This window comes from Heptranchias perlo, chromosome 5 (assembly GCF_035084215.1).
Source record: "Heptranchias perlo isolate sHepPer1 chromosome 5, sHepPer1.hap1, whole genome shotgun sequence".
In the NCBI taxonomy this organism is placed as follows: Eukaryota; Metazoa; Chordata; class Chondrichthyes; order Hexanchiformes; family Hexanchidae; genus Heptranchias; species Heptranchias perlo.
Genome location: NC_090329.1, coordinates 23,408,122 through 23,425,753, shown reverse-complemented (window position 1 = coordinate 23,425,753; position 17,632 = coordinate 23,408,122). Strand labels below are relative to the sequence as shown.

The window sequence follows — 17,632 nt, the reverse complement described above, 5'->3', positions numbered from 1 at the left end:
AACAGCCCAAGTACCAGTGCAGCAAAGGTGAATGAACACTCAACATTATCATAGAGTGCGATAGACAATTCTATGCTCGCATGTGCGAGGAATAAAAGAGCAGAGAGACTTACATAGAACGTACAGCACAGAAACAGGTCATTCGGCCCAACTGGTCTATGCCGGTGTTTGTGCTCCACACGAGCCTCCTCCCTCCCTACTTAATCTAACCCTCTCAGCATATCCTTCTATTCCTTTCTCCCTCATGTGTTTATCTAGCTTCCCCTTAAATGCATCTATGCTGTTCGCCACAACTACTCCTTGTGATAGCGAGTTCCACGTTCTCACCACTCTCTGGGTAAAGAAGTTTCTCCTGAATTCCCTATTGGATTTATTAGTGACTATCTTATATTTATGGCCCCTAGTTTTAGTCTCTCCCACAAGTGGAAACATTTTCTCCACATCTACCCTATCAAACCCTTTCATAATTTTAAAGGCCTCTATAAGGTCACCCCTTAGCCTTCCCTTTTCTAGAGAAGAAACCCAGCCTGTTCAACCTTTCCTGATAAAGATATCCTCTCTGATCTGGTATCATTCTTGTGAATCTTTTTTGCACCTTCTCCAGTGCCTCTATATCCTTTTTATAATATGGAGACCAGAATTGTTCACAGTACTCCAAGTGTGGTCTAACTAAGGTTCTACACAAGTTTAACACAACTTCTCTGCTTTTCAATTCTATCCCTCTGGAGATTAACCTCAGTGCTTAATTTGCCTTTTATTTTTACGGCCTTATTAACCTGTGTTGCTACTTTCAGTGATTTGTGTATCTGTACCCCTAAATCCCTTTGCTCCTCTACCTCATTTAGACTCTTATTTTCCAAGGAGTATTCGACCTCCTTATTCTTCCTACCAAAATGCACCACCTCACACTTCTCAGTTCTCAGTATCAGTAATACAGAAGGAACCAAGAATCTTCCATTCATTTTAATAATCTGAGAAGCTTTCTGAAACAGTTTCAATCTCACTTCCAGCGAGCATGTTCTCACCTAATAGCTGATTCTTCAGGGCAAAGAGCTTTTGCTGCTCCATCTCGGAATCTTCAGGAGGTCCATACCCTGCACAGGAAAATGAAGGAAAACTTTGTATACCTGTAATCCCCACGTCAAAGCTAAACATTAAAGATCAGCCCAGCTTCAAATAGAAATTATTTATGACCATTTTCATTCTTTACGGTGAAGCAAGAGTTTGCTTAGGCCGGTGAATTTAATCAGGTCCATCTCATTCTTTGGGCATTTCAGTGGCGAGAGGCAAGTCCAAAATGGAATGACTATTGACATCAATGTGTCAGCCAATGAGTTGGAGGTGGGGTGGGACTTACAGCAAACAGATTCTATTTACTCAGCAAACAGAGTCTGTTTAAACAGCACAATACAGCAAACAGTCTACAGAGTCTATTTAAAAAGAATCTACGAACTACAACAAGCAGAACTCATGACTGAAACTACAGCAACTTCTCCCGATAAAAGCAGGATTATTTTTCCAGCAAAATGCAGTGAGTGGAGGATAGTTACATCATAATTTTGGATGTGACGTTAAACCGAGGCCCTCTCAGGTGGACGTATAAGATCCCACGGCACTATTTTGAAGAGCGGGAGAGTTCTTGCTTGCACGGCTCTGTCCCGGGGACTGAATGCTTGCACGGCTCTATCTCTGGGATAGAACGGTTTCTCTGCCACTATGGCTGGGTAAAGAACTCCCCATTCTATTGAATATTATTACAGTACGTACAATGACCATTTTGAAAATAAGGACACCTGGAAATAAAAAGAGGATAGCTGACGACAGTCCCTAAAGTGTCCGTAACTTACAGGTTTCATTGCATCTCAAAAGGGTGCCCTGGGCTCTGGGATCATTCTGTGCCGCTGGCCGGTGGATAATCAAGAAGAATAATTTTGGGGGGGTTTTAAATATTAACAAAAACCCCAGATGTGCCTTTGGAAGCTGTAAAGGACATTCAGTATTCAGTAGCATAGTGAATGGGCTCCAAGACATCACCCAAGAGTTTAGCCGTTTGGTAATATACATCTTCCAATCCATTCCTGGATACCCATCCTGAAAAGTTACAACTCTGTGGCTGATCAGCCCCTTGTGTACAAGAATACATTTATCTCCTGTAAAATATTTACTCAACCTTCTTGTGCATCAAATGGGGGACCTAAAAGTAGCAAAAAATAAACCACGTCCTAATAGTATTAAAAAGTGAACGAAGAAATATCCGCACATTCTTCTACTGCTGAATGCCACCCTGGTTTCCATTTGAGGCGGTACGCTACAAATGGAAAGACTAAGTTTGCGGGTAGAAAGAGGAAGAGCTTCCCAAAGCTCCAAATGAAACATTTTTTTTATTCATTCATGGGATGTGGTTGTCGCTGGCAAGGCCAGCATTTATTGCCCATCCCTAATTGCCCTTGAGAAGGTGGTGGTGAGACGCCTTCTTGAACCGCTGAAGTCCATGTGGTGAAGGTTCTCCCACAGTGCTGATAGGGAGTTCCAGGATTTTGACCCAGCGACAATGAAGGAATGACGATATATTTCCAAGTCAGGATGGTGTGTGACATGGAGGGGAACGTGCAGGTGGTGATGTTCCCATGTGCCTCCTGCCCTAGATGGTAGAGGTCATGGGTTTGGGAGGTGCTATCGAAGAAGCCTTGGCAAGTTGCTGCAGTGCATCTCGTAGATGGTACACACTGCGGCCACGATGCGCCAATGGTGGAGGGAGTGAATGTTTAGGGTGGTGGATGGAGTGCCAATCAAGCGGGCTGCTTTGTCCTGGATGATGTCAAGCTTCTTGAGTGTTGTTGGAGCTGCACTCATCCAGGCAAGTGGAGAGTATTCCATCACACTCCTGACTTGTGCCTTGTAGATGGTGGAAAGGTTTTGGGGAGTTAGGTGAGTCACTCGCTGCAGAATACCCAGCCTCTGACCTGCTCTTGTAGCTCCCTACCTAACAGCATTGTGGGAGAACCTTCACCACACGGACTGCAGCGGTTGAAGAAGGCGGCTCACCACCACCTTCTCAAGGGCAACTAGGGATGGGCAATAAATGCTGGCATTGCCAGCGACGCCCACATCCCATGAATGAATGAATTAAAAAAATGTTCCATTTGGAGCTTTGGGAAGTCTCTTCCTCTTTCTACCCGTAAACTTAGTATTTATATGGCTTGTCCAGTTACGTTTCTGGTCAATGGTGAACCCCAGGATGTTGATGGTGGGGGATTCGGTGATGGTAATGCCGTTGAATGTCAAGGGGAGGTGGTTAGACTCTCTCTTGTTGGAGATAGTTATTGCCTGGCACTTGTCTGGTAACGAATGTTACTTGCCACTTATCAGCCCAAGCCTGGATGTTGTCCAGGTCTTGCTGCATGCGGGCACGGACTGCTTCATTATCTGAGGGGTTGCGAATGGAACGGAACACTGTGCAATCATCAGCTAACATCCCCATTTCTGACCTTATGATAGAGGGAAGGTCATTGATAAAGCAGCTGAAGATGGTTGGGCCTAGGACACTGCCCTGAGGAACTTCTGAAACAATGTTCTGGGGCTGAGATGATTGGCCTCCAACAACCAATACCATCTTTCTTTGTGCTAGGTATGACTCCAGCCACTGGAGCATTTTCCCCCTGATTCCCATTGACTTCAATTTTACTAGGGCTCCTTGGTGCCACACTCAGTCAAATATTGCCTTGATGTCAAGGGCAGTCACTCTCACCTCACCTCTGGAATTCAACTCTTTTGTCCATGTTTGGACCAAGGCTGTAATGAGGTCTGGAGCCAAGTGGTCCTGGCGGAACCCAAACTGAGCATCATTGAGCAGGTTTTTGGTGAGTAAGTGCTGCTTGATAGCACTGTCGACGACACCTTCCATCACTTTGCTGATGATTGAGAGTAGACTGATGGGGCGGTAATTGGCCGGATTGGATTTGTTCTGCTTTTTGTGGACAGGACATACCTGGGCAATTTTCCACTTTGTCGGGTAGATGCCAGTGTTGTAGCTGTACTGGAACAGCTTGGCTAGAGGCACGGCTAGTTCTGGAGCACAAGACTTCAGCACTACAGCGGAGATGTTGTCGAGGCCCATAGCCTTTGCTGTATCCAGTGCACTCAGCCGTTTCTTGCTATCACGTGGAGTGAATCGAATTGGCTGAAGACTGGCTCCTGTGATGGTGGGGATATCGGGAGGAGGCCGAGATGGATCATCGCCACTTCTGGCTGAAGATGGTTGCAAATGCTTCAGCCTTGTCTTTTGCACTCACGTGCTGGGCTCCGCCATCATTGAGGATGGGGATGTTCACGGAGCCTCCTCCTTTAATTGTCCACCACCATTCACGACTGGATGTGGCAAGACTACAGAGCTTTGATCTGATCCGTTGGTTGTGAAATCACTTAGCTCTGTCTATAGCATGTTGCTTCCACTGTTTAGCATGCATGTAGTCCTGAGTCGTAGCTTCACCAGGTTGGCACCTCATCTTTAGGTATGCCTGGTGCTGCTCCTGACATGCTCTTCTACACTCCTCAGTGAACCAGGATTGATCCCCTGGCTTGTTGGTAATGGTAGAGTGAGGAATATGCTGGGCCATGAGGTTAAAGATTGTGCTGGAATACAATTCTGTTGCTGTTGATAGCCCACAGCGCCTCATGAATGCCCGGTTTGAAGCTGCTAGATCTGTTCTGACTCTATCCCATTTAGCACGGTGGTAGTGCCACACAACACAATAGACGGTGTCCTCAGTGTGAAGACCGGACTTGGTCTCCACAAGGACCGTGCGGTGGTCACTCCTACCAATACTGTCATGGACAGATGCATTTGCGACAGGTAGATTGGTGAGGACGAGGTTAAGTAGGTTTTTCCCTCGTGTTGGTTCGCTCACCACCTGCCGCAGGCTCAATCTGGCAGCTATGTCCTTCAGGACTCGGTCAGCTCGGTCAGTAGTGGTGCTACCGAGCCCCTCTCGGTGATGGACATTTAAGTCCCCCACCAGAGTACATTCTGTGCCCTTGCCAATGTAGGAATAGATGGAGGCCATTCTGCCCCTCAAGCCTGTTCCACCATCCAATTAGATCATGGCTGATCTGTATCAAAAACTATCTACCTGCCTTGGTTCCGTAACGCTTAATACCCTTACCCAACAAAAATCTATCGATCTTAGTGTTGAAATTTTCAATTGACCCCGAGCCTCAACAGCTTGGGAGATCAGTCACTAAACCAAAAGTGAAGCTAGCTGGTTAAATGTAATCAGGGAACGTGAAGTACATCAGCTAACCATTTACTCACTCTCAATAAGTGCTTGATATCTTGGATGCTCAGCACAGAATTCCTTATCGGGCCTGTTTTTCTCAGGATCCTGGTGCCCTCCAGCCTTCAGCCAGTCCTTCCCGAACCTCTTACGATAGTCCAATTCTGCTCCCTTCCTCTCATCGGCCGAAATCTGCACCAACATCCCAACGTTAGCAAAGCAACAGAGAACCGTATTGCGTGAGGAGCGACAACAAATACATGGACCTAATGGACCACATGCGTTGAAGGGTTAATCGGAGGCTTCACGCCCCCTCCCCCACCCCTCCACCCCCAAAATTAGAACACGATAAAAGGTTTTACAGACTACTTTCAGATTGAAAGCTTTATCGGTAAGTTCTCCCATTTCTTAACTGGATGATTCACAGGTCGCTGAATGGGAACAGACGCTCCAACAGTGCCTATAGTCAACATACAACAACCGGTCTTAGGTGGCGAGAATTAACTAATGAACAAATACAGCACCAAGGGGTGGGGGAAGCAAGTGGGAGGGAGAGGAGAGCGAGCAGGAGCGGGGGGGGGGGAGCGAGCAGGAGCAGGGGGGAGCGAGCGGGGGGGGGGGGGGGGAGTGAGCGGGAGCGAGCAGGGGGTTGGGGGAGCGAGCGGGAGAGGGGGGGGGGAGCGAGCGGGAGGAGAGTGGGATTGAGTCCAGAGGTTTTATTTAAAGTGAATCATGCTACAGTGCAGCCCATTCCCCCCCCAGTCTTCGATTTTCTAGGGTTAGTCCTGTGCAGGGGGAGGGGAAGAAGCCTACCCTCTCCCAGGCACATGTTGGGAAGTGACAATAAAGAAAATTGTAACTGTTGCAAACTAAGAGGACATTTTAACTAATACCTACTTAACAAAATAAAGTAAACTAGGTTGGCTCTGTTCTCAGTAAGTGGCACTCAACTACACAGGGTGTAGGTGCAGCCTCAGTAGGGCCGTCTCTGCCACCGTGCAGCAGCATAGGGCCGACCATAGTTATTTGGAAGAAAGCCCAGTGCATGCCTGCAACAAGGTGCCATCTCCTGAAAGGATGGGGGGATGTGAGGGGGAAAGACATTCTGGTCAAACTAATGGCATGAGAACAGGATATCCAATGGACAGGAGAACTGATGGGACAAGAATATATAAAATGGGGCAACGTGGAGCAGCCAGAGAGGATAGCAGTGGGGGGGGGGGGGGGAAAGAGAGAAAAGTTGTGAGGGGGAAAGTGGGAGGGGGGGTGGGAGACCAGTGAACCCAGGAGACAAAGATGAATGAGCAAGTGAAAGAGGATTACCAAGGGCAAGGGTGCTTTAAGAAATCTCACTTTGCTGCAATACACGTTTTTTTCAGCTCAACGGCCATACCCTGGGTTTCAGAAAGCAATAACTTACACAGAAAGCTTTGGCAATTGTCTATGAAAATACTTCGGCTGGCCGAGGTTAAAGGGGCCCAAGTCTGCACCCCATAATCTTTGTATAGGTCACGGGATAGCGTGTGGGGAGCAGCTGTACACTAGGGTACACATAGGGCAATCACTTAATGCAAGGTCACGGTTCTGTGTGAGACTAATGACACATCTGACCTTAAGTAGGCTTTAATAAGCAATGAATACACTGCACTCAGATCACCAATTACCCAGGGCACCCTCAGAATAATAAACAGCATCTGTCGCTTTCAAAGATGCAAATTTCCTTCCAGGTACAGCTCACTAGATATTGTCAAACAATGAACATTCGAAAATAAAATTGCACAGAAATGTTCGTATTTAAACATAGCCTACGTACTCCAAGGGTTAAGGGTCATTATGAGATCCAACCCTGCTTGCTGGGACTGTCCCTCTCAATGATCCCCAAAGGAATCGATACAGGCTGGGGCTTTTTACTCTAGAAAAGAGCAGGCTTAGGGGTGATAGAGGTCTTTAAAATTAAGGGGTTTGAGAAGATGTTTCCACTTGTGGTGGAGACCAGAACTAGGGGCCATAAATATAAGATAGTCACTAATAAATCCAATAGGGGATTCAGGAGAAACTTCTTTACCCAGAGAGTGGTTAGAATGTGGAACTCGTCACCACATGGTGTGGTTGAGGCAAATATCATAAATGCATTTAAGGGGAAGCTAGATAAGCACGTGAAGGAGAAAGGAATAGAAGGGTATGCTGATAGGGTGAGATGAAGTAGGGTGGGAGGCGGCTCGTGTGGAGCAGAAACACCGGCATGGACCTGTTGGGCCAAATGGCCTATTTCTGTGCTGTAAAATTCTATGTAATGCCACTTACGTCCGTTCTGTTTAAGACGTTTAGATGTCCCAGCTTTGCGATGATAAGCTGTCGCACAGTCTTTGGGTTCTTCTCACACTCCACCAAATCGTAGTCACTAAATTTCAGCTGTTCTAAGCTCTGTAACTTGTTTAATTCATTCACGGTTGAAAACTGGAGAATGCAAAGAACATTGGCTGTGAGGTTTATGTTTTTACATTCGCCTTTAACAAGACACGGTGTACAACATTTCAGAATTTTATAGCCTTCTGGCAAGAATATAAACCAGACTTTCCCTCAGCGTGATTGCCAGGATTTATGCGGAACAGATTATTAGTGAATTTCTTGTGGCGTACTCACAGTTACTTGTAGGATACTGTGTTTACCGGTTAAGGTATTCTCTGTAGCTATTTATATCACTAACAACGGCTCCGGGCACTGCTCGGGGGCTGGTTTAGAAGGAAAGAAATGCTATACTGTGCGCTGCACAATGTATTATTCCGCTGCTATACTGTAGTCGTGTATCCCCCTTTAAGGCTACACAATGTAAGTGACATTCTTGAAATGAATGGTGGGGTCAGTTACAGGTTCAAAATGATGGCTGTGTTTGTGGGGAGGTCCAATTAGAAGCTGCAGATATTCTGGCTCTGGTATTAAGTGTGATGTAGAAGTTTGTATCAGTGTCTGGAATGTTAACATACCATATTTAATATAAGATGAATAGATGATTAGATAATACTGTAATATCTGTTTAATATTTAAGAAAACACATTAATTTCTGGTTCTTACCTTCATAGCTCCAGGTAACATAGGGTTATAGAATCATAGAAAGGTTACAGCACGGAAGAAGGCCATTCGGCCCATCGAGTCCATGTCGGCTCTATGTAAGAGTAATCCAGCTAGTCCCATTCCCCCACCCTTTCCCCGTAGCCCTGCAAATTTTTTCCTTTCAAGTACTTATCCAGTTCCCTTTTGAAAGCTACAATTGAATCTGCCTCCACCACCTCCTCTGGTACTGCATTCCAGATCCTAACCACTCGCTGTATAAAAAAGTGTTTCCTCATGTCACCTTTGGTTCTTTTGCCAATCACCTTAAATCTATGTCCTCTGGTTCTTGACCCCTCTGCCCATAGGAACAGTTTCTCCCTATCTACACTGTCCAGACCCTTCATGATTTTGAATACCTCTATCAAATCTCCTCGCAACCTTCTCTGTTCCAAGGAGAACAACCCCAGCTTCTCCAGTCTATCCACATAACTAAAGTCCCTCATCTCTGGAATCAATCTAGTAAATCTTTTCTGCACCCTCTCTAAGGCCTTCACATCCTTCCTAAAGAGCAGTGCCCAGAACTGGACACAATTCTCCAGTTGTGGTCGAACCAGTGTTTTATAAAGGTTCATCATGACTTCCTTGCTTTTGTACTCTATGCCTCTATTTGTAAAGCCCAGGATCCTATATGCTTTTTTAACCGCTATCTCAGCCTGCCCTGCAACTTTCAACGATTTGTGCACAAATACCCAGATCTCTCTGTTCCTGTACCCCTTTTAGAATTGTGCCCTCTAGTTTGTATTGCCTCTCCAGGGATTCAGGAAAATTATTTCCTCTGGTGATGTAAGGTCACCCTCCATAAACCATATGTAAAACACTTGATGTGGAATAAAATCTCTCCTTGCTGTGTTTTAACTAACAGTGTTATAAAAACAACGCATTTATTTTTCCTAAACCTCTCTACCCCCTTAAGACCCTCCTCAAAACCTACCTCTTTGACCAAACTGTCCTAATATCTCCTGATGTGGCTCGGTATCAAATTTTTGTCTGATTACGCTCGTGTGAAGTGCCTTGGAAAGTTTTACTACGTTAAAGGCGCTATATAAATGTTGTTGGAGTGCTACAAGGAACGCAAACATACTCTCTGGCTGATTTGATTGAAATTTCTTAAAAGTATATCAACAAAATCATTAAGATTTAGCCTTGTTTAAACTGGGTCTTTAAAAATGAGTGATCACAATATTGATGTCAGTGCATTTCACATGATCCCAGGAGTCACTAATAGCCTCACAGCACTGTTAACAGTGGTCTGTGTTGTACGCAAACAGCTTATCTATCTATCTTCAGGCAGCTAAAAGCACTGGTCAACGGGAATGTGAAACCGGACAGGGACCCCATGAGGAATACAGCTGCAGTTTACTGCGGAACCTTCTGTTAGATCTGATTGGCAGGCCTGGGATTAGCAGTCGAGCCGTGGAAATGCAGCCTGGTGCAATCTTTGGAGACAAGTCCAGGCTGAGCCAAGTGGTGGAGAGAAGAGAAGAGGCCAACTTCAGTAAATTAATAGTACAGCTTTAGGGTCTGATTTAGTACACCCCCGCCCCGCGAAGTTATACAGTCCCTGAACAACCATGTATGTGAGGCAGAAACAGTGTGCATATAGCAATGATGGGTATTAAGTACTCAGGGAGAGCTATCATTAAACTGACGAACAATGCTTTAGAGGTGTAAGTGACTGAAACCAGTAGCCAAGAACTCCGATTGATGAGTCTGTAGGGCGACGGAAGCAAGCTGAAGGTTCAATTATCACCACTAGAGATGCAGCACATCAATCTTCCGCACTCCAGCTACTCAACACTAATAAGTAGGCTACGAGCAGCTTGGCCTGCAGTCTGTGGGTATCAGTGAGCTAAGATGCAGTGCTGGAGCAGTTGACTGTATGACAACCAGGAAAAGAATAAAAGGAAGAACGTGTATTTCTACAGCGCCTTTCACGACCTCGGGAAATTCCAAATCACTTTACAGCCAATTAAGTACTTTTTGAAGTATGGTCACTCTTGTAACGTAGGAAACGCGGCAGCCAATTTGCGCACAGCAAGATCCCACAAACAGCAATGAGAAAATGACCAGATAATCTGTTTTAGTGGTATTGGTTGAGAGATAAACATTGGCCAAAACACCAGGGAGAACCCCCCTGCTCTTCTTCGAAATAGTGCCATGGGATCTTTTACATCCAGCTGAGAGGGCAGAGGTAGAGTTTAAGCGATGGTTTAACATCTTATCCGAAAGATGACAGCTCCAACAGCGCAGCACTCCCTCGGTACTGCACTGGGAGTATCAGCCTGGATTATGTGCTCAAGTCTCTGGAGTGGGACTTGAACCCACGATCTTCTGATTCAGAGGCAAGAGTGCTACCCACTGAGCCATGGCTAACACAATGTGGATAATGCCTAAGCTTAGCTGGATTGTCACATGGAAGTAAAAACACACACACAAGCTTATATATTACAAACATTTACAAGTGCTAAGTGTTAGAGAACCATACCCCACTAGGAATCCTCGCCGGCAGGGAGGGAGGAGAGAGAGCTGGGAAAAGGGTATAAAACTATGTTACTCATCAAGACATTTATGTTGATTCCAAACTACTTTTAACACCGATGTTCAAGTGAACTGGACTAGCGTTCAAAAGGAAACTGAACAGCAACAAAAGCAGAAACAATGAACGTCATTAGCAGCGTTCATGTGAGCAGATTTACCTCGACCGCTCCTATTGTTTTACGGAACAAAACTCCTAAAAATATATTTACCTCCGAGATGCGATTCTTGTCGATTGCTAGGAATGTCAATTTGGGAAACATTGCTGTTTTACCGTCTAAAAAGAGATCAAAAATAAAACTGGTTGAAAAGACACAGGAAAGAATGTATTCCACACATGCCAACCAGGTATACCAGTGACTAAGTTATGTCCCACCGCACTCTCAATGTAACTACATGGCATTGACCTGCAGTCCTCGTGTCCCAATCTACAGCCAATCAGTGTTTTGGATTCCGTGTCCGAGGGTGAAATTCAGCATTGATCCCGACTCCTTGCTGCCGCTCCGGGAATCGATCATCAGTGCAGGTGGGAATTCTCACAGCAGATCCGAAACTCCTGCCACTGCTGCGTCAGCCTTCAAATCCCCCCTCCCCCCCCCCCCCCCCGCCCTGCTGCAGTGGGTGGGAACAGGGAATGGTGCTGATGGATAACTGGGGAGGGGGAAGAGCCGGTGTGAATCGGAGGGGGGCCGGGGGAGAGGGAGAATAGTGCCAGCTTAAAACGGGGGAAGAGGGGTGGGAGAGAGTGTTCCAGAATCGACTGGTGGGTGAGATGGGAGAAATGGAGGCCTTCAATCACCAGAAGTGGGGGAGAAGGAGGAGAGTGTCTCTTTCTTACTGCGACAGCTGTATTAACTGCAAGCCTTTGAATTCCCCCCGAGTCAGAAGGAGCAGGATTCAAACGGAGCTCCAGGCGGTCCCGGCGGGCGGAGGCCGGAGCTCCAGGCGGGCGGAGGCCGGAGCTCCAGGCGGGTCCGGCGGGCGGAGGCCGGAGCTCCAGGCGGTCCCGGCGGGCGGAGGCCGGAGCTCCAGGCGGTCCCGGCGGGCGGAGGCCGGAGCTCCAGGCGGTCCCGGCGGGCGGAGGCCGGAGCTCCAGGCGGTCCCGGCGGGCGGAGGCCGGAGCTCCAGGCGGTCCCGGCGGGCGGAGGCCGGAGCTCCAGGCGGTCCCGGCGGGCGGAGGCCGGAGCTCCAGGCGGTCCCGGCGGGCGGAGGCCGGAGCTCCAGGCGGTCCCGGCGGGCGGAGGCCGGAGCTCCAGGCGGTCCCGGCGGGCGGAGGCCGGAGCTCCAGGCGGTCCCGGCGGGCGGAGGCCGGAGCTCCAGGCGGTCCCGGCGGGCGGAGGCCGGAGCTCCAGGCGGTCCCGGCGGGCGGAGGCCGGAGCTCCAGGCGGTCCCGGCGGGCGGAGGCCGGAGCTCCAGGCGGTCCCGGCGGGCGGAGGCCGGAGCTCCGGCTCTGAATTATGGGTTGACATCCAGCGCGATAATCGTGTCTGGTGGCCCCCTCCCTCATCATATGGGTGCGGGAGCCCATAAAAATCCTCCCCCCCCCCGTATAGCACTAGCCCCCCCCCCACAGCTATCGGCTGGTGTAAAGATGATTCTGGCCATGGAAGGAGCGTTCATGCAGCCTGTCAGACTGTTAATCAGCCTGTGAACCCTTCCGTTATTTCACACTATTCTCCAAGGGAAGAGCAAGAAGATACGAAAATAACAAGCAAATGAACAATTATAAAACCATTTAACAATCAGATTTGGAGTTTAGATTTAGAGAGTACTAATACATATCCACAATACCCTACAATTCTCTGCAGGAAGACAGCAAATGCCTGCAATTCTGGCACAATCTTCTGCTGTACAAGTGACGGAATGTCAGGCATACCTGCAGCTAAGTTATGGCACGCCCACATCCCACTGCACTCTCGGTGTAACTACATGGCATTGACCTGCAGTCCACATGGCAAGTTCTGGCAGATCAACAAGAGGCAATTCTCCAAATGGCAAGACAGAGGGCAAAGATGGCTTTTCCCATCTCCTCTCAGTTGGAGAACAAGGCTGCCACCTTGACCATGGGGGGGTGGTGAGAGGGGGGAGGTGGCACAGTTGGAAGTCACAAAGTGAAGAGAGCAATCCAACGCATGGATTAACTCAAAGCTCCCCGAAGGCTGGGTAAGTAAATGCCCCGTGTGGTGTGATACCCTCCCGTACAGGAGGAGGCACCCCAGGTTCCCCAACTGGGAAAAAGATGGAAACAAAAACTGACCGGTGGCCCTGCTCTTAACCATTATCCGGTGACTGGACGGGTGGGTATCGGGCAGACACAAGATTGGACAAGGCTAGGATGTCCTGAGATAGAGGTATAGCAGAGGGGTTCCAGGAGGCTGCCTGCATTAGTTGCCATGGTCAGGGGAGGAAAGGCCAGGGGCTTAAAAAAAATAATTCCTCAAATATATTTAGATATTTATTTTTTTAAAAATTCCATCTACCTGATTCAACATCATCAAAATGCAGCGAGGTTAACCCAGTGTTAGACAATATGAGCTGCTCCAACCTGAAACGACAGATTGTTGAGATTGGTAGCCTGAACCGTAGCATAAATACAGAACGAGTTTGAAGTCATATTACAAGGACCAGAGTCGGCGAGGCACAGGGTCGCCAAGGTGTGAGTATTGCTGTAATTAACTATTACAGGTACATTTTCTCCCCCCACAACCCCGTCTCAGTCACTGCTTGGAATGGAAGCCCCATGTGCGGGAATTGCCACACGGGCAGTCACCTGGAACTGGTGCACTGGTCAAGTGAACTGCCCCCAGGTTCTAGGGTGCACTTTGTTTCTTTGCCTGGAGGAGGCAGCACTGAGAGCAACTCAGGCAACAGCAAGAGGTTTAATAAAAACATTCCCACCTAGATAATTATTAGAACAGGGAATGCCTTACCACAGGGGCTGTTGAGTCAGAGACTATAACGTCATTTCAAAGGGAATTGGATTAGTATTTGAAAAGAAAGAAGGAAAAAAGGAAGGAAAAGAGAAAAAGAGAGGAAAAAATGAGAAAGAGAAAGAAGAAAGACTTGCATTTCTATCGCGCCTTTCACAACCTCAGGCCGTCTCAAAGCACTTACAACCAATTAAATACTGTTGAAGTGAAGACACTTGTAATGTGGGGAAACGTGACAGCCAATTTGCTCACAGCAAGATCTGAGAATCTTTAAAAGTACCACTGAAAAGTGCCAATGGAAAACTAATCTACAGGATGAGATACAAGAGAGTAATTTATTACAAAACACGGTGCTTTGGAGTAATTATATCAAATGAAGTTAATTTATGAAAAATGGCACTACTTTTAGACACTGCATGAAACAAAAATGTCAATAATGGCCCATACACAGGCCCTTGACACGGCGAGTAATGGTGACGTTGGCTTACATATTGCTACTTGAACTGTGAGCTCCAACACAAAGGAAGGACATCCTCTAACCTGGGCAAATAAGCAATGTGCACCAGTTGATTCTCATCAGCCAGCGGGTTGGAACTGAGATCCAGTAATGTCAAGGACTGCAGAACACCGACAGGTCTGGAAACAAGGCACAAGGTTGATGAATCCATACACAGGAGGAGGTGAAATACACAGACATCAACAAACAACTCCTACTTTGGGAAGGAAACAGCAACTTTTTTTTTTAACATTTTAAAAGAATTTTGGATACATCGCCAAGCCGATACAGCGATCAGGGTTTAAAGTATCAGATAACTGCCTCGCATCTTCAAGCGAGAGCTGGACCCGTTTCTGGCTGGGGCGGAGATCATTTCTTACATAAGGTAGATAATGTGATGCATAGAATTATCAGGGCCAGAGTCATCTCCTCGACTAGTTTCCATCACTAAAGGAATCGGAGAGGAATTTCCCAGATTTTTTTCCCCCAAATTGGTCTGGGTTTTTAATCTGGTTTCTCGCCTCTCCCAGAAGATCACATGGTGTGGGGTGGGGTGGGGAGTGTATATATTGTGATACACAAAGTACCACAACTGTGTGGGACCAGAGGGTCTTTTCCTGTCCATCATTGTTCATTGTTCATATGTTCATATGAAGGATGGTCATTTGGATGAGGTTTTGGAAGGCAATATGCATCTAGGAACATAGTAACAGGAGGAGGCCATTCAGCCCCTCGAGCCTGTTCCGCCATTCAATTAGATCATGGCTGATCTGGGTCTTTATTCCATCTACCCGCTTTGGTTCCATAACCCTTAATACCCTTACTGAATAAAAATCTATCAACCTCAGTTTAGAGATTTTCAATTGACCCCCAGCCTCAACAGCTTTTTGGGGGAGAAAGTTCCAGATTTCCACTCCCCTTTGTGTGTAGAAGTGCTTCCTGACATCACCCCTGAACGGCCGAGCTCTAATTTTAAGATTATGCCCCTTGTTCTGGACTCCCCTACCAGAGGAAATAGTTTCTCTCTCTCTACCCTATCAAATCCTTCAATCATCTTAAACACCTGAATTAGATCACCCCTTAATCTTCTATATTCGAAGGAATACAAACCTCGTCTACACAACCTGTCCTCATAATTTAACCCTCTAAGCCCCAGGCTGTTAGACCGTTTTCCAGCAAGTGGTTAACTCCTTCAGGAGGAGACTGTGGGGAGTGGGTGGGAGGGAGGAGGAGGGGAAACTAAGAGAAAGAAAATACAAATGTTAGTTACGTATAAAACTAGCACCAATGTAAAAAGTCTTCCACCACAGATTTAAACATCAACTTTGATGAACGTTCAAAGTTTCAATAATTGTCAAAAAGGTATAGGTAGAATCATAGAAGTTTACAACATGCAATCAGGCCCTTCGGCCCAACATGTCCATGTCGCCCAGTTTATACCACTAAGCTAGTCCCAATTGCCTGCACTTGGCCCATATCCCTCTATACCCATCTTACCCATGTAACTGTCCAAATGCTTTTTAAAAGACAAAATTGTACCCGCCTCTACTACTGCCTCTGGCAGCTCGTTCCAGACACTCACCACCCTTTGAGTGAAAAAATTGCCCCTCTGGACCCTTTTGTATCTCTCCCCTCTCACCTTAAATCTATGCCCCCTCATTATAGACTCCCCTACCTTTGGGAAAAGATTTTGACTATCGACCTTATCTATGCCCCTCATTATTTTATAGACTTCTATAAGGTCACCCCTAAACCTCCTACTCTCCAGGGAAAAAAGTCTCAGTCTATCCAACCTCTCCCTATAAGTCAAACCATCGAGTCCCGGTAGCATCCTAGTAAATCTTTTCTGCACTCTTTCTAGTTTAATAATATCCTTTCTATAATAGGGTGACCAGAACTGTACACAGTATTCCAAGTGTGGCCTTACTAATGTCTTGTAGAACTTCAACAAGACATCCCAACTCCTGTATTCAATGTTCTGACCAATGAAACCAAGCATGCTGAATGCCTTCTTCACCACCCTTTCCACCTGTGACTCCACTTTCAAGGAGCTATGAACCTGTACTCCTAGATCTCTTTGTTCTATAACTCTCCCCAACGCCCTACCATTAACGGAGTAGGTCCTGGCCCGATTCGATCTACCAAAATGCATCACCTCACATTTATCTAAATTAAACTCCATCTGCAATTCATCGGCCCACTGGCCCAATTTATCAAGATCCCGTTGCAATCCTAGATAACCTTCTTCACTGTCCACAATGCCACCAATCTTGGTGTCATCTGCAAACTTACTAACCATGCCTCCTAAATTCTCATCCAAATCATTAATATAAATAACAAATAACAGCGGACCCAGCACCGATCCCTGAGGCACACCGCTGGTCACAGGCCTCCAGTTTGAAAAACAACCCTCTACAACCACCCTCTGTCTTCTGTCGTCAATCCAATTTTGTATCCAATTGGCTACCTCACCTTGGATCCCGTGAGATTTAACCTTATGTAACAACCTACCATGCGGTACCTTGTCAAAGGCTTTGCTAAAGTCCATGTAGACCACGTCTACTGCACAGCCCTCATCTATCTTCTTGGTTACCCCTTCAAAAAACTCAATCAAATTCGTGAGACATGATTTTCCCCTCACAAAACCATGCTGACTGTTCCTAATCAGTCCCTGCCTCTCCAAATGCCTGTAGATCCTGTCTCTCAGAATACCCTCTAACAACTTACCCACTACAGATGTCAGGCTCACCGGTCTGTAGTTCCCAGGCTTTTCCCTGCCGCCCTTCTTAAACAAAGGCACAACATTTGCTACCCTCCAATCTTCTGGCATCTCACCTGTAGCTGTCGATGATTCAAATATCTCTGCTAGGGGACCCGCAATTTCCTCCACTAACCTCCCATAACGTCCTGGGATACATTTCATCAGGTCCCGGAGATTTATCTACCTTGATGCGCGTTAAGACTTCCAGCACCTCCCTCTCTGTAATATGTACACTCCTCAAGACATCACTATTTATTTCCCCAAGTTCCCTAACATCCATGCCTTTCTCAACCGTAAATACCGATGTGAAATATTCATTTAGGATCTCACCCATCTCTTGTGGTTCCGCACATAGATGACCTTGTTGATCCTTAAGAGGCCCTACTCTCTCCCTAGTTACTCTTTTGCCCTTTATGTATTTGTAGAAGCTCTTTGGATTCTCCTTTGCCTTATCTGCCAAAGCAATCTCATGTCCCCTTTTTGCCCTCCTGATTTCTCTCTTAACTCTACTCCGGCAATCTCTATA

The 17,632-nt window shown here is 46.8% G+C and overlaps 1 protein-coding gene across 2 annotated transcripts in view; it reads right to left on the bottom strand.

Annotated features, from left to right (window-relative positions):
• Window positions 1–17,632, bottom strand: part of tbce (tubulin folding cofactor E) — a 56,366-nt gene that overhangs the window by 13,978 nt on the left and 24,756 nt on the right. For both annotated transcript variants that reach the window (XM_067984129.1, XM_067984128.1), the window contains exons 9-14: window positions 14,390–14,485; window positions 13,400–13,464; window positions 11,132–11,196; window positions 7,578–7,730; window positions 5,312–5,465; window positions 1,026–1,094 (exon numbers count right to left, since the gene is read on the bottom strand). In XM_067984129.1, coding sequence (XP_067840230.1) covers window positions 1,026–1,094; window positions 5,312–5,465; window positions 7,578–7,730; window positions 11,132–11,196; window positions 13,400–13,464; window positions 14,390–14,485 — 602 coding nt within the window. The remainder of the gene's footprint in view (window positions 1–1,025; window positions 1,095–5,311; window positions 5,466–7,577; window positions 7,731–11,131; window positions 11,197–13,399; window positions 13,465–14,389; window positions 14,486–17,632) is intronic.